Raw genomic sequence first — 22,023 nt, 5'->3', positions numbered from 1 at the left:
TTGATATATTTTCCCATACCTCTTTCATTAAAGGCATAAAAGCAAATTGATTGTAAGACTTTGTATGCTAATATATGTGTTCTATAAACAAATTTTATTTTTCTGTTTATTTTTCACTGATCAGAGTAAAAACGCCCTGATTCAAATATCATGATATTATGTACATGTCACATCCAAAGAAATGGATTTTCGTTCTTTCTGATATATTATTGTTATTATGAACATTAAGGCAGATATTTTTTTAAATTTATATGAGACTTTTGTGTAATGTGAGAGGACATCACTTAAGAGAAATAACAGACGCTTATAACATTAGTACCTTGTCCTAATAATGATAATGATGTTAATTCCTGAAGAGTTTTTGCTCTTCTTATTGTAGGTGGCAGCACTAGTCGATGAGGTAATTCCTCTCTGTAAAAATGAAAAAAAGTACTTTAATAAACAAGCACTATGATAAAGGATTCACTAACAATTAACACATTTATGGCATAAACAACTGCAAATTATCTGTATTTCTTCTGTGGTTTTCGCATTGTTTTGGGTGGAAATTTTTTAGATTGACCTTGACAAAGCGTTTCACTACAGGTTACTTAGACATCTTTGATTTTTTTTGTCTTCATCTGTCATCCTTGTTCAAGAGTGCATGAATATGACCAATATATTTTTCTAGTACGTATAATTAGTGGTGCTACTGATGGACATGGTACAAGACAACAAACCAATGAACAAATATAAAAAAGAAGATGTGGTATGATTGCCAATGAGACAACTATCCACAAAAGACCAAAATGACATAGACATTAACAACTATAGGTCACCGTACGGCCTTCAACAATGAGCAAAGCCCATACCCCATAGTCAACTATATAAGGCCCCAATAAGACAATGTAAAACTATTCCAACGAGAAAACTAATGGCCTTATTTATGTAAAAAAATGAACGAAAAACCAAGTATGTAACACATAAACAAACAACAACCACTGAATTACAGGCTCCTGAATTGGGACAGGCACATACATAAATAATGTGGCGGGGTTAAAACAACAAACTTCACTGCTGGAATTTTTGTGGGGTTAATGTACCACAATCGTTATTTCTCGTAATTTGCTTTTTTGAGTGTTTTTTTAAATTTAATTGTCTGTTATGTCATGCTCTTGTTTTTGTTGGTTTTAATTTTGCCATGATCTTGTGCCCCTCATTTTGTTCTCTACTGATAATTAAAAAAAAATCACTTATATAGATACTGGTGATAGTTGACCCCAATCAATATTTTAATTATTTCTTGATTACTTACAAATTTTCATGATAAAATGCAACCAATTTTGTGAGATCAGAAAATATATGGCTTGACCCCTGAACCCTGTAGCCATCTCTAATGTTCTCAATCAAGTAATGATCAACATTAGCACCACTTCTTGTAGGAAACTGAGCTGACAAAGCATAAGTGTTAGGTTGGCTGGAGTTCCGGATTATAAATGTCTGCAAATATAAATAAATTACTCATTCATGTACATTATTTTATGGAAAAAAAATCACATTTTCATGCAGGAAATGTAAATTGCGCACTGTAACGGTACAAGACCATGTGCCTCCAGCATATTTTACAATTGTACATATATATTTGTATTTTGACTGCCATGTTAAATTGTTATATTATGACTATCTTGTAAAATACAATTTTGTGGTTTTTAATCTTTACTTTTCAGTCTTCAACTGGTGAAGCCAAAGGGGACTATAGGTGTACACTCTGTCTGTCTGTTATTCAGTCCATCTATGTGTCATTCACCCTATATGTCTAGCACTTTAAAGTTTTGTAAATTTTTATCTTTTATTGGTATATAAACATGATATATGTAAAATCCCTTTCTTTTCATTGCATCATACTTCAAATTATGTAACCTTTACAATGTGCAACTCAAAATTGATCTTGACATACCCCAATTTCCCTGTCCTTCAGTAAATGGACTGCTCCAGATCTGCCAATTTCTGAGAGCAGCCATATTGGGTGTGTTTTTGACAGTCTCTCTAAGAAGTTGATTGGACGATGATCAGAGTCTGACAAAGGATCACTGCCATTGTCTGGATAGGAGGGAATTTCTAATGCCTGAAATGACAAATGAATGACAAATGAAAATTATTGATCATAGTTTTAACTACTATCTTGAAAATACAAAAAAAAATCATGGACATCAGTTTTTGGATGTTCAATTAACACATATGATATAACTTATACTTGTGGTAGCCAAACTGTTTTGCTCTTATAATCATCTGTTATGTGGCAAATTTACAGTTTTTTTAATCTTATGTAAATTATTTTGGAAGTTTTCTATGCTTAAAAAATCCAGATTGATCAAGATCAAGCTTGTATTTTTGTTTATAATGAGGTATTCTTCAATATAGGTCGTGTCAAAATAAATACATAACATAAAAACATCCAGATGACCACCAGACTCTCCGTTGTTTCTAAATATGTTAAATATATTTTCTATGTACTACCTTTGGATGTGTAATTTAGGCTTAAGATATGCAGATAACCTGACTGAACAGACTCTCCTTGTTCTCTGTTTGTGTTGAGGTATCCCTCATGTTTTCCTCTTTAAGAGTGATCCAGACTGAAGACATCCAGATGACCTGACAAAACAGTTTCAGCTTTTTGTATGTTTTTGTAGAGATTTACTCCAGTATGTTCTTTATGAGATTTACTTGGGTATGTTCTTTATGAGGTTTACTCCCGGATGTTCTTTATGAGGTTTACTCCCGGATAATCTTTATGAGGTTTACTCTGGTATGTTCTTTATGAGGTTTACTCCGGTATGTTCTTTATGAGGTTTACTCCAGTATGTTCTTTATGAGGTTTACTCCGGTATGTTCTTTATGAGGTTTACTCCGGTATGTTCTTAATGAGGTTTACTCCAGTATGTTCTTTATGAGATTTACTCCGGTATGTTCTTCATGAGGTTTACTCCGGTATGTTCTTTATGAGATTTACTCCAGTATGATCTTGTTGAGGTTTACTCCGGTATGTTCTTTATGAGGTTTACACCGGTATGTTTTTTATGAGGTTTACTCCGGTATGTTCTTAATCAGGTTTACTCCGGTATGTTCTTTATGAGATTTACTCCAGTATGTTCTTTATGAGGTTTACTCCGGTATGTTCTTTATGAGATTTACTCTAGTATGATCTTGTTGAGGTTTACTCCGGTATGTTCTTTATGAGGTTTACTCCCGTATGTTCTTTATGAGGTTAACTCCTGTATGTTCTTTATGAGGTTTACTCCGGTATGTTCTTTATGAGGTTTACTCCGGTATGTTCTTAATGAGGTTTACTCTGGTATGTTCTTTATGAGATTTACTCCGGTATGTTCTTCATGAGGTTTACGCCGGTATGTTCTTTATGAGATTTACTCTAGTATGATCTTGTTGAAGTTTAATCCGGTATGTTCTTTATGAGGTTTACTCCGGTATGTTCTTTATGAGGTTTACTTCGGTATGTTCTTAATGAGGTTTACTCCGGTATGTTCTTTATGAGATTTACTCCGGTATGTTCTTTATGAGGTTTACTCCGGTATGTTCTTTATGAGATTTACTCTAGTATGATCTTGTTGAGGTTTACTTCACATCCTATCATTGGTAGAGAATTCCACAGTAAACATCCAGATGACTTGATTTCTATCCTTGACTTCTGTTTAAACTTTTAAGAACCCTCTACATACATGTACTTACTTTGGGTGAGTGATCCAGACTAAAGACATCCAGATGACCTGATAGAACAGAATCACTCCTGGGATTGTTCTTGCTGAGGTATACTCTATGTACTTACTTTGGGTGAGTGATCCAGACTAAAGACATCCAGATGACCTGATAGAACAGAATCACTCCTGGGTTTTTGTTCACAGTTGTAGCTATCTGTGGAGGCCAGAGTTCCAAATGCACTGTCTTCCCCAAAGCCAGGACTACTATCTGTATATGTCTGTCCCTTACTAAAAAAAAGAAAGTCAATAAATGATATATATTTTCTAATTCTAATATGTTTTTAGCTTTTAAAATAAATGTAGAATTTGTCCATGGGACACAGATGATCATCCCGCTTGCATATAACATTATAAACGGCATAACTCCATAACAGTAACTGTGACGCTACCCAATTTCCAACTTGATCTGCATTTCATGAAAATAATCATAGTGTATATACAATTCATAATACATTTGGTTGAGGCAAACTCAAGTTAGAACAAAACCTATTTTAGGACATCTGTGTGGATTATAGGACAGGGGCATAAAAACAAATATATAATAATGTGTGATGTGCATTGTTTTTGATTTCCAAATCAAATTAGCATCAACAATGAACAATTTTCTTATTTATGGGTAATATATTTGACCCTCATTTAATTTGGCAAAAACTTTTGATTCTAGCATACAATATTACAGCATGGTATCAAGGGTATCTCTAATCAATATTTTTTTATGAAGAAAAAACTAACTAACTTATATTAACTTCCATAACTGCTATATTAACTAATTAAGAACATTTTAAAAGATGTTTGAAGTACTGGTTACTTGAGGAAAACATATTTATTGTGTTTACTGCAGCTTAATAAAGTGAAATGAAGTTAAAGTAGTAATCAACCTATGGAGATAAACTCATCAACTAAATTTTGTTCTAAATCTTGTAAAGATTACAGTTTCATTACTTGGTTTTACACTCAATATCATATACAAATAACCAATACACTATAAAATTCTTCTTTAAAGAACACTGCAATTATTCCAGTTGTAAAACCCTCTCTATTATATCATAATAAAATCCAATTTTATATAGAATTCATATAAATATGTTTTTTTTAATTAAACAATAAATCTCTCTATATATATAATTGTACTGTGGATTCATTATTATTCGTGGGATACCAATTTACATGGACTTCATTGGTACAGATGAACTAAGAAATGAAATATACAATGAATTACAAATTTACTAAAATCTTAAATATAGACTTTGGCAAAACACATGTACACAATCAAATATCCACAAAATACAATGTTTCTTTACTCCATGAAAATTAGTACCAACAGAAATGAATGAATCTACCAAAAATCAACTGCATATTTTTAGTTGCTTACAAAAGATTATGCAATTCATTTTATTTTCATCTATCTTCATGCAATATCATACTGTTGAAAGACTTTTTCATTTCAAGAAAAGTTATGAAATTTTCTATATGAATATCGCCAAGCACGCCTATTTATAACTATAATATTTTTAATATACTAATAGACAGTTTATTTCCTTGTGTAGATCAAATTTAAGTCAAATATTATAATATAAATAAGGAACTTCAATTTCCCATCCCATTATTGGCATTGTGATATTTTATTTTCAATTACATCAAATAAAAAATTGTCTCTCCATGTTAACATAAATTTCTTAAAACTGCTTGAATAAGGTATAAATATACTTTACATACATTTAATCGTATCGAAACTACAGATAATGGTAAACCCATTTATAGCCTTAATACTCCATTCCATTTAGACATTTTCTTTTGTTTATAGGTAGACAAGCGATAGACGTTCAGATAAGTCATGACAAAAATATTCCATTCATAAAATTTAAACCTAAACCATCCTAATAGGGTTATTTGTATTGTAATGACTATCTTAATTTGCTAAAAATGACACCTCAAGTATGACTAAAACAATTGATGCATAAGTAACATTCCCAAATGTAATTTTCTATTTGATACAATTCTGGCAAATTTTTTTGTACATATTTTAAAACTGTTTTATGTCAAACAGTGAAAAAAAGTGCTCTAATTTTTTTCAAGAATACTATTTATAGACTTGTAAAATATCTGACAATAATGTTCTATTTAAATTGAATATAAAACATGAAATTCATGACATAAAATAATTTGGATAAAACACTAATGTATCGGTAAATGACCATTTTATAGATATAATAAAAATTATGTATTCAAACTAAATTTTTGAAACTACTATAAAGATGTGTCACATAGCATTTCAATGAGTCAGCAACCTATCAAAAAATTAAACCAAAGTCAAACCTAGAGGTCAATTATGCCCAAGTCATATCTATGGGTCAATGATATATACAGTCTTTATAACATGTCATGTTTCAACTTGTGTTCAGTCCAGACGAAAAAGTAATTGAATTCAACTGAAATATCTATACTAGAATTCAACTGAAATATCTATACTAGAATTCAACTGAAATATCTATACTAGAATTCAACTGAAAAATCTGTACTAGAATTCAAAGAGGACTAACAAACAAAGCATCTGCTGATGAGGCAGCTGACCTGAAGCAGACATAAGACAACTTTTATTAAAATAAACTCAAAGAAAAGTCACTTTTTTAAGATCACTTCACAATATATTTGATATGGATTTTTAATTCTAATTAGGAATTAAAAATTAAATGGGGACCAATGTTATAAGGTCGATTTTGATCCACTACAAGTAATCTCTTAAATATAGGTTGAACTGATTTGAATAGAAATAATTGAAAATAAAAAGTATTTGTTTTACTTATCCTAATCACACAAAGGACATGAAACAACATGAGAATATTGGTAAATACAGTGTAACCTGCCTAAAACGACACCTGGGTATTCCAACATCCTACTTTAACCGACACATTTTCATGGTCCTAAAATATGTCTATCCTTGCAGAAAAAACCTGAGCATTACAACAACCTGCTTAATCTGAAAAAAAATTCTGGTCCCCAATGTGTCGGATAACACAGGTTTCACTGTACAGGGAAATTGGAGCAGACGTAAAAATATCCAAATTTGTCTGTAGACTCACTATAAATGTATGAAGTTTATATCTAGAAGGACAAAGAAGATTTGAACTTGTTCATCAAATAGATATTAAAGAATATTTAGTTTTTTTAAATCTTCTTCCGTGGTAAAAGGATAAATTACATTTTCCTGGATATTAGATTTCGCTTTTCGCAATTCATGTAACCAAGCCTTTGTAAAACACTTGCACTTCTATCCACATTTATAGATTAGTGGAATTCCTATATCCATAAAATCCTCTGATTTAGTATCCATTTGTGTCTCTATGATAAGATATATCTGAACATACCCAAATGTTGTAAACTTTCTTTCTGCTGTCACAGGATATGGATAAATATGGCAAAGGTCATTCAGCAGCAGGTCAAGGTCACTGGCTATATTATTCAGCATCTGAAAAAGGAAATAAAATTTTTGTTACCACAGGTATTCTATCATTACCCACCTTCTTTTTTAATATCCCTCATAAAAAATGTGGTTTCTTAACCCTACACAATTAGGATATGAACATGACTGAAGTGAACATCTTTGAATTAAATTGCTTGAATGGGAAAGTACATGCACTATAAAATAAAAGTACATGTTTTGCTTGTAATATATACACACATAAAAATGAAGAAAAACTAAAATATTCATTCCATTTCTACTCAATTTGACCTATAAAATTCAAAAATATCTACAATCTTAATTTTTGAAATTTAAGCTTGAAAAGTTGACATAACATATACAACATCCTGATTAATACAGTTATATCACATGGCATCCTGAATATAATACAAGTATGTTAGTACAGAAAAATAATGTAATAAAATTTCAAATAAATAAACAGTAAATAGATAGAATGTAAAATTTATAGACATTAAAAACAATTTTAACTGAAAATACTAATACCAACATGTACCTAAGTACATAATACACCTTCTGTCAAAACATCACACCTATATTAATCCAATAAAATATTGTGTGTACAACCGCAGAAATATTCTGTCTCCCTCGGGATAGACAGACTGACGAGTGAAGGTCGCCAAGTACCGATTGTGTTTTAAATTTTGAGTGGTATAGATACTACATGATTCAGGATCATTGATTTAAATTTCTATCCTAAAGGATGAAATGATCAGTTTTGTATTATTTGTCAGATAAAAGGACCTACCTATTTATGAAACCAATAGATTCTATGTATGCATCATGAACAAATGATTATGTCGTTTAATGGTTGTAATCACGTTAGGTTCAACAACTTAACATATATTTAGAAGTACAAATTTCCTCAAGAGTTACTGTAATGAGTTAGGACAATATTTTAGATCCTTATATGTCGTGTTGGATCATGATGATTAAATCTGTAGTACTTTTATATCTTTTTAATAATCATAATCCTAAATTAAGTTATTTTACAACTATAGTACAACCCATTTTCAATTTTGCCTTCCAGCTAAAATTTGAACAAAAATATTGTGGTCTTGTTTAAGGTGAGTGATTGAATTGGAAAATAGTGATTCAATGAAAAATAAAATTCAATTCGCTGTAGAAATGCTTCTCTTTCTGAGGGTTTTTACAAAATGGATACTACAGCACAGTCATTGCTTCAAACATGTCAAATGTTCTAGACTAAAAGTACATATAACTGACAAAAATCTGAAAATCAAACCTGAAAAAAAATCTAAAATACACTACATAAAACTTGATAGATAAAACCGCCTGCAGACAAGGCCACAGTGACCTTTATACCTTGAAAAATATTCAAACACCTTAACCCCTGGTCATTTTGGTGTTGACGTGTGAAAAGTGGACACTGATAATAACTATTTATATGGTAAAATTGAAAAAAGAAACAGGAGAGCATGAGTCAAAGCAACATCGCAGGTGTTCATTTCCTATAAAAGTGTTTCTTAAAACTTTAAATTAAACTGAACTTTTAACTTATTTTATATATTTAAGAAGCTATCTGATTTTTTTCATTTCTGTACGCTACAAAATAAATAATAAATGAGTATGGAAGAATAGTGAATATTAATTAAAAATTGAACTATTTTTCCTTAATTCTAATGAAAAATGATTTGTTATGCCTCTTTTTGATGCCGTCTACCTCATATTTTACTATTGACCATGTTGACAGTCAAAGTTATTGGCAATAGACATTTCTGGGATAGTTAAAGCACATTTGTACTACTACATGCATTGGACTTGAATTTGGATATCATAATGGTCACCTTCAATTGGTTTTAATGGGCCTAATATATAAATATCTTTTAAAATCTGTCTATTTTAAACTGTTTTTCTGGAAAATGTAAAACAATTAGTTGATAAATTCTAGGAAATTTAATTTTCCACCAATCCTATATTTTACTACAGGTTTCATATATTGGTATTACTAAGCTGAAATACTGAATTTCTTTTAACAAGCACATGTCATGCATGTCCTGCAACAATTATTATATAGGTGCAATTTCAACTGTCTTTTATTTTATATTTTACATGGGATTTTTAATGGAGTAAATCATTTTATAAATGGTAGAACAAAATCTACATTGCATGGCAAATAGTAATCAAATCAACCACAACCTTCAAAAAAATCTTGCTGTCAAAGACCTTGTTTAATAGACTTTTTGATCATTCTTGTCAAAGCAGATCGACATAATTCTTTAAACGAGACACAGAGCAGCAACTATCTATTTATCACTTTTTCCAGGAAAAGAGGTTAAATATTCATCTTTCATTGGGAAAAAGAACTAGAATATTAAACATGTATCAATCATTTAAAACATATGACAAGTTGTCTTATTAAGATGTCAGAGATGGAGGTGGAATTAACAAGTTTTAGCCATGTTTCTCAATCCTATTTGGAAAATCGTCTACTAAATTGTCATGTTTTGTTTTTCGTTGTAAACGTAAAATTATCATGTGACTAGTTATTTGTCTTAACTTTTATATCTTGTTTTAAAGAATTACAAAAACTTATAAAATACTTCATTAGAACTATGATGAAAGTAGCAATGAAACATATTCTAAGCGATAAAATGATATTAAGTAGAAGAAGAAAAAACCTACCCATACTTATGAATCCTTTTGTTTGTAAGATTTCACACAATATAAATCCATTACGTAAAGACACAATAACATAATTAATTACATTCGCTCATTCTATTTACCTTGGCCAGGTACTTCCGCTGGCCATGTTGACAATGACTGATAGCAAGCAAATAGACTAGGGGTTCACTATCGGTATTAACTTTTACGCAAATCATCTATTCAAATTTTATCAAAACAAACTAGAACATGTAAACGTTTTTTAAAGATTTCATAAATAAAGGAAGTAATATCATATATATTTGTTTTACCTGTTTGATTTGAAGAGAAATAAGTCATTTCCTTCGGGCAGAACACTTTAATGTAAAAGATAAAATAGATTTCAATGTCTTCAATAAATACATTAAAAAGTTGTAATAAAAATATGAAATTATTAAGTGATGTGGGCGTACAAAATTACATTGTCATTTGAACTTGACAATTCATTTAATTACATACAAAAAAAATACAAAAACCCTACCCTTGATGATTTTAAGTCTTTCATCGTTTTTCTCTATCAAATTTGAACTTTACTATTTGTTTGATAAAATAGATATCAAATTAAATTTACATGTATTTATATAAAGATATCAATATATAATTACAGCTTAATCTCTTTTGACCTCGTATAAATAATTTATTTAATACCTCATAACAAAAAGAAACTTTACCTGCAGTTTATAAAAGCTGTCAGCGACCTTAGGTAGCCCAGCGGAGAAATAATCAAGTGTCGCTAAAAACTGTCCGTTAATTTATTGTCCCGTAAAAGTAATGTCCTCACTGTTAGATACACCTGTTACCTTTAATAGTGTAAAAATCGTCATATTTGCTAACGACTATGTTAAAAACCATGAGTTTGTTAGATAACCTATTCGTCTGGGTATTTACACAGACTCGGTCAACCGTCAAAAGGAACCCAAACAAATTAAGGATACCCTTTTTTTTAAATGGAGTGCAGAAAATTTCACCACAAATATCTAGAATTGATAAGACTTGAACAAAAGGTTTAAATTGGGATCGGTAGAATCTGACTGTTCCCTTATTTGTATATTATTAAAACTTAAGAAGATAAGTTGTTAGATGAAAAGATCAACTAAAATTAAATGGTTCATTTTTGGTTTTTCTTATTACAACTTATGAACAGTTCTATTATGGTTTACAACAACATTCAAATTTCTGAAGAACCATACTACAATAAATGAAAGAGCCCATTATAATTAATTGAGGTTCAAAATATAACTGCTAGACGAAATAACCGATAGTAGTTCACTGTAAGTCTATAGTCAGGATGTCTCATAGGGTGTTTATTTGGGGTCATGACGCTCTGACTTTTATATCAAACTTAAATTTGAATCTTGATTTTAATAGTATTCAATAGTATATTTTGTTTTCATGGTGTCTGAACCATTCTTGCTTAACTGGTGTTATCTGAAACTTGACTTTACTGTTATAGTATTAATATATTATTGTATTTCTAGGTGTTTGAACCTTCTTGCTACTGGTGAGGTCAACTAGACTTTTTTTTTTTTCCAGCATATTTTACTTCATATTGTATCCTATTAAAACACAAACCTGGTACCACATCTGTGTGAATATTTACCGACTAGATGATAAAAACATTGATGAAATTGAAGACATGCACTGTTGTGTGCAATACTGTTAAGTATTTATATAATATACAGATATAAATATTACATGTCTTACAGATATATATATATATATATTACACATGTCTTTCAATTGTGCATATAATCCATTTATTGTGTCAACAGTGAAACATGTGATAAGTTGTGGAAGAAAATGTAGGTTTAAATGAGGGGTGTTATAAATGTCATATAATGTGAGAAAGTGCACAAAATTGGAAAGGCAAAAAACCTTAATCAAAGTAATTAATCAAATAACTTAACAAGAAATGTGTTACAAAACTAAGCTGCTAACCATATATGAAAATAATCATCTAGAATACAAATATATCTATATAGACTAATTCTGATTTCTTTAGTTTAAGGAAATAAGCTTCCAAAATGTACAATGTCAACACATAAAGAATTGCAGTTCAATAATTTAATTACAAAGCATTATTCTCTTGACAAATTATTATGCACCTGTGTCAAAAAAGACCATGTTATAGCTGAAAAGACCAAAATGTTAAGTTAAATAAGTAGCAACAGGATTTAGTAATGTTCAGTTCTACCTAGCAACTTAAATAAAACAGTCAACGATACGTTGATAGTGAAATATTCAATATACAGTCAAACTTCAATATAAATAGGTCACCCTCTAAACATGACTTTTAAAATTGAGGTTCAAAATGGATAGATAAATTTATTGTAATACTAAAAATGGACAAAAAGAGGGTGACCTGGAAAAATGATTTATTGATAGGTGTTTAATGCCACTTTCTCCACTATGGTGCTATAACGAAGTGGTCAGTTTTTGTTAATGGACTCATGTGGTTGACTACTTAGACAACTTAATTAAAGATGACCATTATAGCTGCTTTTACTGTACTCTATGAAGTAATACTTTTTGACTTGTTGACTTATTGTAATGGTGTATGTATATAATATAAAAGAAACATATTACAAGCCTGGACAGTGGTGATGCTAAAATATTAATTGTGAAAAATGATGCTGAATAAAATAAATACAGAAAATCTTGAAACAAGAAAATTAAATTAATATTTAAGAAATATCTTACCAGTAAAAACTCCAATCTACGTAAGGGTGGCTTGAAATAAATGTGTAAGTAAAGATTAGACAGTTAGTACTATTCTACAGTGTTACATGTGCATGTACAAATCTATAGAGGATATACATAAAAACTAAGAGCTTCAATGAACCTGCACCATTTACCTAGCTATAGTACTATTGATAACGAGGTTTTTACAAAACAAAATCTTTATGGAACATATATATGAACTGAGGTTTATTTTAAGGACAATTTTGCAGAAATTCAGATCAAGGTTCTGAATTTTCTATTTTTTGTAAAATGAGCCAATGATGACAAACATTTGACAGAAAAATCAACCAAGGCAAATCTTATTGATGATAATGAAGGATAAGTGGCATAAGTTTGGTAGCATTTGTTTCTTCACATGATTTGTAAATCATTTAAAAAATAAACAAGAATGTGTCCAAAGTACAGGTATCCCCCCCTTGAATAATAATTTTCCATGTTCAATGGACCGTGAAATTGGGTAAAAAATCTTATTTGGCATTCAAAGTAGAAAGATCATACAATATAGGGAACATGTGTACTAAGTTTCAAGTTGATTGGACTTAAACTTCATCAAAAACTACCTTGACCAAAAACTTTAACCATAAACTCAAACTTTCATTTTCTTTGTTCAGTGGGGTGGAATTGGGGTCAAAAGTCTACTTTGGCTTTAAAATTAGGAAGGTCATATCATAAGGAACATCTGTACCAAGTTTCAAGTTGATTGGACTTCAGCTTCATCAAAAACTACCTTGACTGAAAACTTTAACCAGAAACTAACACTTTCATTTTCTACGTTCAGTGGACGTGAAATTGGGGTCAAAAGTCTAATTTGGCTTTAAAATTAGGAAGATCATATCATAAGGAACATCTGTACCAAGTTTCAAGTTGATTGGACTTCAGCTTCATCAAAAACTACCTTGACTAAAAACTTTAACCTAAACGGCACACCAGACGGACAGACGAACGAACAGATGGACGGAAGGACGCACAGACCAGAAAACATAATGCCCCTCTACTATCATAGGTGGGGCATAAAAATCTGATTCATTTGGATAGTCAAATTCTTATTTTCCCCATAAAGTCTCATCTTAAGTCATGGCATTCTTGGAACAAAAATACAATTAACACCTGAGAATGATAGTATCACAAATGATTGACAATGGAAAATGAATGGATGCAAAGGGATGGTATTGGTTCAATCTAACAAGTCTGTTGCGTTTAACTAAAGCTATTTCGCTTCTTAAGTCAATCTAAAAAATCTGAGATGATAAATAGAAGTTTTATGGATTTCATTTTCCGCTGGAAACTTTAGATCATTAATCATGGAAATAACAAAATTGTAATAAAAGAAATGACTTATCCCTAAATTTTACTGCTGTTCTCAAAATAATGATTGTGATCAATGAAAAATAGTTTTTTTTACAGATACATAAGGTATCGAAAAAGTCAGAAGTTTTATCTATGAGCCAAAACTATATGTAAGGCTGTTTAACATCGAGAGCACATATTTGGAGATGTGTTTATCAAATTTGTAAAGCATTGAATTATAAAAGCTGAATTTGCACCTAAAAAACAAAGATGCTTACACAGAACAGTAATATGAATACTTCAGAATATTTTCCAGCCCTACAATGGCCGTTGTGTACATTTTCTTACATCCAAATTTAGTGCCTTCTTTAATTTTATATAACATATTTCTATGCTCAAAATATTTTAATAAAAATGCCTGTACTGGGATAAGATCACATGACCAACTAGCATCATAAACCACAAGAATACCCCTCAAAAGGCACTCAGCACATTTTTATTCATCAAAGCAAGTTGAAAGCTATCACTTTCCACAGTTATACAATATTCATTACCTTTCCGCAAACATAGTTATTGACTAATAATGGGTGCTAACTGTAGTCTGACATTCAATGTAAACTATTAAAAAAAAGTTCTAACAGTATTCAGTAACACTTTCATGTACTCTTATATATTTGACAAATATCTGTGAAGTATTCATATAAACTGTTAAACTTAGTTGATATTTAACTACAGTTTGTGCCTAAACATGCTCTTAAATAGCTGTGCTAGTCTATTCAATCTCTAAGACTATAGTTTATGTCTAAAAAGGCCTTAATAAGGTGTAGATTCAAACAATATTTATCCAGCTTGCTTCCAGTCCCCCTAAAAAAATTGTAAGTAGAATAACATGTCCTTTGACAAGTAATTCTAAGGAGTGCCCCTTAACATCAAATCCTAGTCCTATATCTGATAACATAGCTGTAACCCTAGTTTAAGCTCATATTTAAGATTTCACCTCATATTTAGCTCTGATATGTCCTTCTTAAAAAAAACTCAGAAAAAATGTTTTTTCTTCCTTATTAATTCATACAATTATCATAGGTTGTACTTAAATTACAAAAAGTTAAACACTCAAATAATAAACAGTTTGGAAATATATATGTATGTTTATATAACTAACTAATGTTGCAAAGAAAGACTTATCTCCCATTTACATAAGAAAGAGTTATCTCCCATTTACATAATCAAGAGTTATTTCCCTTTGACATAAATAATCTTCTTCACTAAAATGTCAAAATAAACGATGTATATATTTTCGTTAAAAGAGCAAAATCTTAGGTCCCTTGCCACATATATATACAAACATTGTTGCTTCATTACACCAGCTAGTTTTAAATTCTTGTCTTGAAAACATATGTCCTCAAATCTTTATTTGACAAAACAAATTTACTAAATGTCAATCTTAATTTCTCATCCTGGTCTAGACATGTAAACAAATTTAACAAAGACTAAGTAAGATCTTCTACTAATAGAAAATTCTTTAAAGGGTAAAACACACTTATTTATCAACAAAGTCAACCAAGGATATATTTCCTGATTTTGGACAGGCACATCAAAATGTGGCGGGAATAAACTAGATAAGCCTGCCAACTAAACAAACAGTGGCAAAATATGAAAACAGAAATCACTTTTTAAATAAGTATCAAATGGATGTATGTTGGTTTTTTTTTTAAGGAAAAATAACCCCAACAAAACAGAACAGATCTCCATAACAACAATATTAAAAGATTTCTTAAGAACCCCTACACTACAGACTAATATTCTATCGACTTGGATCATTTATCTTTTGATGATAAACTTTATTGAGAGAGGTTTAAGTTCATTTTTATTTTTGTGTTCCCTAATCCTAAAATGGAAAAGCCAATATTCAAGTATTCAAATATTTATGTCTGCCTTCTGCAAATGATCTTCAAGTGTCAAATATGGGTCATTATAAGAGGATTTGTAGAACAAACACACAGAAGATTCTTTAAAATATATCATGGGGGATGTATGTTATAAATATTTCTGTCTGAGCCGTGTATGACTGTGCAGCTCTCTTTTTTTGCATTGATTGTCCTAGGGGCTATAAAAAAGACACCCCCCCAAAAAAAAAACCAACAAAAAAACTAGAAGCCACATTAACTTATATAGTCAAGCATTTAATTAAGGTATTCTCCAATATTTAAGTCAAGTATCATTTAAAATGTGCACAAGTTTTGATTATGTAAATATGTAAAAATAACTCTTTCTGTGCAACACATGGATTATATATTTTTATCACACACGAAAAACTTTTGTGCATATTAAGTCAACAACCAAAAAATCAATACCATACCTTTTGATATGTAGACTCTCGACATGCCTGCCCACTTCCTAGGCCAATGGCTGTTTTGTGCTCCATTTTGTTAATCATATCCAATTATCTGCTTTAATCTTCTTAATGACATAATCCAAAACCTAGTTCAATCCTTTCGAGTGTCAGGTCGAATTGAGTTAAAGTTTGTCCGCCACTGTATAAATCCATTCATTCATAAACTGGATATGAAAACAAACAGCAAGAATTAAATTTACAATAATAATACTTATTACAATTGTAAAGGTATAAAATGAGGGTAGGTAGGGGAATTTGTCTGATAATACGGCTTCCTAGTCTATTGTTAAAGTAAACACAAATTACGTTTGACTCATAATCAATATTTAAAAGCATTACAATCTCTGTCGGAGTTAAATTTTCGGCTTTTCTTCAAGATACATTCCTTTCACTAATATAAACAAATTAGATAAAAGTGATGAATAAAGCATGGTAACATTAAGTATGAATAAATAAACATTTTATATCAATTGAAAAATATGCAAAAATAAAGAAAAACCTACCATGAATCTATACCATTTGTATAAACATAACTTTGTAGGTAGACTAGTACAAAATACCCAGTGGGTTATGGTATTGTTAAAGTGACAAATTGCAAAACGAGTTTAATATGATTAAACATATTGGCCCATAGGAAAGAGATGCCCTAGATTGATAAAAATCACCAGGACAAAAATCATACTTACTGTTGTACAGGATAAATTTTAAAGCAACAATTTTAAAAGTTAAATCTTAAATTCATCGTGACAAATTACGCCTGTAATTTTTATTGTTAAATTTTACAGCTGTGAATTGTTAAAATAAAACAAATTGTTTTAACCTGGTTATAATATAGTTTTCTGTATTTCTGTGATATCTTTGTGCAAAATGGTCAACCCTTGCAGATGCTCTATATAAGTAATGCAGCCATATTAGTAAAAAATAAAATTCCATAATCTATAAAACATAATTGTATGGTTCATTTTAACTTGTCATCTGCAAATTAAATCTGTCATAAAAAAAACTAATAAAAAAAACCACTAAAACAAAAAACAGAAGCAAAAGTATTAATAGATTTGACACTAAAAATTAAAAAAAAACCAAACTTGATGATTAATTTCTGCATATTGATAATCGTTTGATTTTGCAATCCTGAATCAAGACAGATAATATGGTTACAGGGTTTATAATTTCCCTGATAATGTTCATGTTTATTCCTAAGGCACTAAAACTCTTTCTCCAATTATCAGAATTTCATTTAGTTCTTTCAATTGTGCATGTCACATTCACAAGTAAATTTACACCATTTTACTGATATAATTTTTTTTTTCTGCAAATAGAACAGGGGCATTGTAGATAAACTAGTTATTGTTAAACCTATACAAATAAGAACAAGAACACATACAACAAGTAAAAAGAAAATACTAAAATAAATAAAAAAACAAAACCAAAATACATAGAAAAAGAGGTCCATTCCCCTAGCACCTGTGGCATTATATTGCAAGGCTTAATTATCACAATTTTGAATATTTCAGAATGCTACATCATTCCCCTGATAGGGTACATCTTCCAAGCTTTGAATGCACTTCTCTTCATTATAAAACTAATGGTATGTAAGCACATCTAAAACTTTATCCCCTAAGTTTTACTGCTTGATTCTTCTTGCCTTTACAATTCATCATGCTTAACAAAGCCAATTTGTAATTAAGCTTGCTTATATTCTACCATTCAAATACACATAATTCAACAATAAACTAGTTTCACAAAATAAGAATCTAAAATATTAAGGTACTTTGCCAGCACAACAAATTCCACTGACATACATGTATCAAATATATCAGATTTTTTTGGAGGGACAATTATAAATGTTATTCAAATTAGACACAGACAAACATGCAAATGCACAATACACAAAATCTTATATTACAGACATTCATCTTACCTGGACCTTTAAGTAGCTGTAATCTTTTTTGACACACCTAAGACAGGGTCATTAACACCTCCTATAAAACAAAACATCCATCATATATTGATGATCTAGACTGATGATCAAGTCTACCTGTCACCTACCTGTGGGGGATATAAACATAAAATCTATTGTTTTTCTCCAAATCTAACCGTTCTCAAAATCAAACTTTGAAGACGTTATGTAAAGAGACCTTGTGAAACCTAATGAATATTAACTGAATTTTCAATCTCATATTTCCCAAATTTATAGATGATCAAAGGAATTGACAAGGTTGAGGGTTGAAACTGTGAGGGAAGACTTAAATTTTACCACTTTAAAGTAATGTCTTAGACAGTATCAGTGACCTTTCAATAAGACAAGTACCATTTAAAGAATTTGCAAAGAATTTAAAAATGGTCGCAAAATGATTTTGTAAAATTTATAACAGTTAAAAAGCACATTTTTTGTAAAGTAAGTCAGAATTTAGATAAAGATATAAAACTTGAACTCTTTCTCCTCAATTATGAAAAAAATACTTTTTTGAAATGTCCATGTTGCATCTATAAGTTAACTATAATACATGTACAGCCTCCCACAATTACACTTACAAAGAAGTGTTTTTTTTCCATATCATTTGATATTATGTATGCATTTCTTATCAATTTTTCTTTATCTCCTCTTATTGGGGAAGAAAGTCTACAAAACACTAATGTACTCTTATAAAATATATTGTACATGTATAGCTAAAGGCTTATAAATAACTCTGAAAAAAATGTTTTCCACATATAAACATAAAATAGTTCTAACCTGGACAATTTCACCAAAATCCTTGCAATTCACTAAATAAATACTGACCAAACAAAGAAACTTCATATAAATCGTAAGAAATACCTGTGGTCTTACTTTTGACCCTCTAAAGTATGAATGGTCATCCTTTAGACTTAAGTATGAATGGTCATCATAAGAGGTAGGTGTGAAGTTGGACAATACCTCATACAGTTATAAGTAGGTGTTGTATAAATGTCTTGGAGATGTTTGGTTTAACTGATAATTATTCTTTATTGTAAGAATAGGAGTATTAACTCTCCCACAGTTATAAATAACTGTTAGTTTCCTTAACAGAAACCATGGTTGTCTTTGAAAAAAATAAGTTGTTTTTAATATGGGGTATATTTATTAAAATTTTTGAACTTTTGATAATAGAAACCACAGTTGTCTTTGGAAAAAAATCTGTTTTTAATATGGGGTATCTTTATTAAAATAATAACTGATATATGAACTCTTCCACAGCTATAAATACACTCGAGTTTCATTAACAGAACCATGGTTGTCTTTGAAAAAAAAAAAATGTTTTTAATATGGGGTATATTTATTAAAACAATATTCAACTGATACATAAACTCTCCCCTTATAATAAATAACCTTAAGTTCCATTAACAGAAACCATGGTTGTCTTTGAAACAAATATGTTTTTATGCATAAAACACTCTAAACAAGATATTGTTAAGAATAATTTTCCAATAAAACATTTGCAATCTTTTCCTGTTGGCTAAATTTGGAGCATAGTACATCTTCATTCCAGGCTTAGAATGAACAAAATCCTAAGCATGTACAACAATTTAAGAAATATTTTATGTTTGTAAGTGGTGTTTTGTTTTTGAAGAACAATTTCAAAACTACATACTTAATTCCATTTTCACTGATTATATTGAATTGGTGTAAACTGTGATGCTGCTCTTTTCATTTCTCAATTTAACCTCACATTTTGTATTTTCATAACAAACCAAGAATAGACGTTTTCTCATGAGTAACACAAGGTTCAGTTAAAGTAATTTCAAGTTATTGCACAAAATTAACATCATAAAGTGAAAGTTTCAATTCAATCAAGAACCATAACTCTTTAACAGCAAACATGAAAATTAACAATATCAAACTTGACCTTTATAGTGTTATCCGTAAAAACATATTTTAACCTGAAAACCATTAGCTGAACAGTTATCAAGTTATAGAACTGAAATAACATGAAGTGCTATTAATATTTCCTAATCAATCAAGGCGCATAACTCCTTTGTACCACCAAGCAGAAAATCATGTTAAAAATGCTATATACATGTACTACTATACATGCATAAACATGATAAAAAAAACTTACAACTTATATATCTTTAATCTTTGTAGGATGTGCAGCTGTCTTGTTGAAATAATTTACAACTGCAAGATATGGGGAATATGATACACGAAAGGACATAATAAATTACCTTCCGTTGACAATTTCAAAAGTGAAAGATTGCATGTTGCACAACAAAGCACATGTATTATATTACATGCAAGTAAGATACCACTGTAACTTACTGTGACACACCTGTCTGATTTATTATCTTTCTAATGCACAAAAAAACACCTAAAGTTACATCCATTCACAGAATTTCTATTTAAATCTTTTTCAGAGACCTAAATAATTTATATGCAAAGTTCTGTCAATTTTTCTTTTAATTATCTTAAATTTGTTTAAGCAAAAAGCACATAATCTGTTTAACTCTTTGGAAGATAAATAAGCTTAAACAGAATGATTGTTCCATACACCAAAATCAAGTTAACCTAGCTATTGCTAAAAGCATTTGATCATGGACAAATGATGGTCTTGACAATGAAAACTCAACCATGGCATGATCATTGATCCCTAAAATCAGGACAAGGCCAGGTGTCTGACTGGCATGAAGAATGAAAAACTTGTAAGGATATCATATGAAGTAATATGTGAGAAATTTACATGATTATGTTCAGTATATAAGTACTCTCTAAACCATGAAAATGATGTCAATGACATCTAACTGTATTAAAAAAGGATATAAAGTATCCAGATCTACAACAGTGGTGTATCCAAAAGAGGTAGCTCATTGACTGCCTATCTTGCTCCATTGATCTTGGTAATGCTTCAGTGAATCCCTTAATAATCAAACAAATTTTTCCCACTACAAAAAAAGGGGGTGTGTGGATCCTTAACCCGCTTAAATCTGCTTCTGTATAAATCTTATCATTAATAAGTTATGCTGTTGGATTAGCATCCCTATGACTTACATATAATGAAAGTAAAATTCAGAGGAAAAAAGAACCAATTCAATAAAAGTACCATGATTTCATGTAATAGCCCAAATATGGTAAAACATGATTTTCTTGATGGTGGCATATATTTTTATCAAATGCTGTCCTTTTTCATGTATCTGACATTTATTTTTTGAACAGCTATGGCACCTACGCCTTGAATTTACTGACATGTTACATGTATGAACATCATTGCCTCACATGGCTCGATCCATTCAATGCTGCAAATTAATTTCCAGGTAACAAAATGCCACTGCTTCTAACCTAAATGCATATGACATAATTACAAAGGATGAAAAGTGACCATACAATATCTCGTGACAAGAAAGAAAAAAATAATGCTCAATTAAAACATCTAAATTATTGATAAACCTTGGCCTCTGCGTTTCCTACTTTAAACTGTTTATCTATTAATCAACTTATCTTATCATTCAAGTGCCATTGAAAATCCTCAAATTTCACAAAAGAAGTTAAAATGCAATCTGAGCACCCTTCTTAACATGTCAGCAGTTAGTACTTAATTTACTGTCTGATAAGGTGTAAATCATACATGCCATATATCAATGCAATCCTTTGTATTTTATTCCTGTAAGATTTTAAACCACCTGTGCAACTTCTATGCAAAGATTTCATTATCAAATACTACAAATGTAACTTGCATGTATATATATCGGGA

The 22,023-nt window shown here is 30.2% G+C and overlaps 1 protein-coding gene across 7 annotated transcripts in view; it reads right to left on the bottom strand.

Annotated features, from left to right (window-relative positions):
- LOC134711529 (uncharacterized) overlaps positions 1 to 22,023 on the bottom strand; it is a 47,560-nt gene that overhangs the window by 13,264 nt on the left and 12,273 nt on the right. Inside the window, exons 2-9 of one of the 7 annotated variants that reach the window (XM_063572162.1) lie at positions 18,240 to 18,300; positions 16,283 to 16,482; positions 12,595 to 12,624; positions 7,118 to 7,218; positions 3,821 to 3,980; positions 1,937 to 2,104; positions 1,295 to 1,479; positions 320 to 411 (exon numbers count right to left, since the gene is read on the bottom strand). In XM_063572162.1, coding sequence (XP_063428232.1) covers positions 320 to 411; positions 1,295 to 1,479; positions 1,937 to 2,104; positions 3,821 to 3,980; positions 7,118 to 7,218; positions 12,595 to 12,624; positions 16,283 to 16,360 — 814 coding nt within the window. In that variant the 5' untranslated portion in view covers positions 16,361 to 16,482; positions 18,240 to 18,300. Of the gene's footprint in view, positions 1 to 319; positions 412 to 1,294; positions 1,480 to 1,936; positions 2,105 to 3,820; positions 3,981 to 7,117; positions 7,219 to 7,978; positions 8,285 to 9,876; positions 10,114 to 10,565; positions 10,946 to 12,594; positions 12,625 to 16,282; positions 16,560 to 16,821; positions 17,043 to 17,138; positions 17,216 to 18,239; positions 18,301 to 22,023 lie in introns of those variants that run through there. The other 6 variants (XM_063572164.1, XM_063572163.1, XM_063572165.1 and 3 more) reach the window with 6 other exon arrangements.

This window comes from Mytilus trossulus, chromosome 3 (genome assembly GCF_036588685.1).
Source record: "Mytilus trossulus isolate FHL-02 chromosome 3, PNRI_Mtr1.1.1.hap1, whole genome shotgun sequence".
In the NCBI taxonomy this organism is placed as follows: domain Eukaryota; kingdom Metazoa; phylum Mollusca; class Bivalvia; order Mytilida; family Mytilidae; genus Mytilus; species Mytilus trossulus.
The sequence above is the reverse complement of the archived record's forward strand: the minus strand, read 5'-3'. Positions and strand labels throughout refer to the sequence as shown.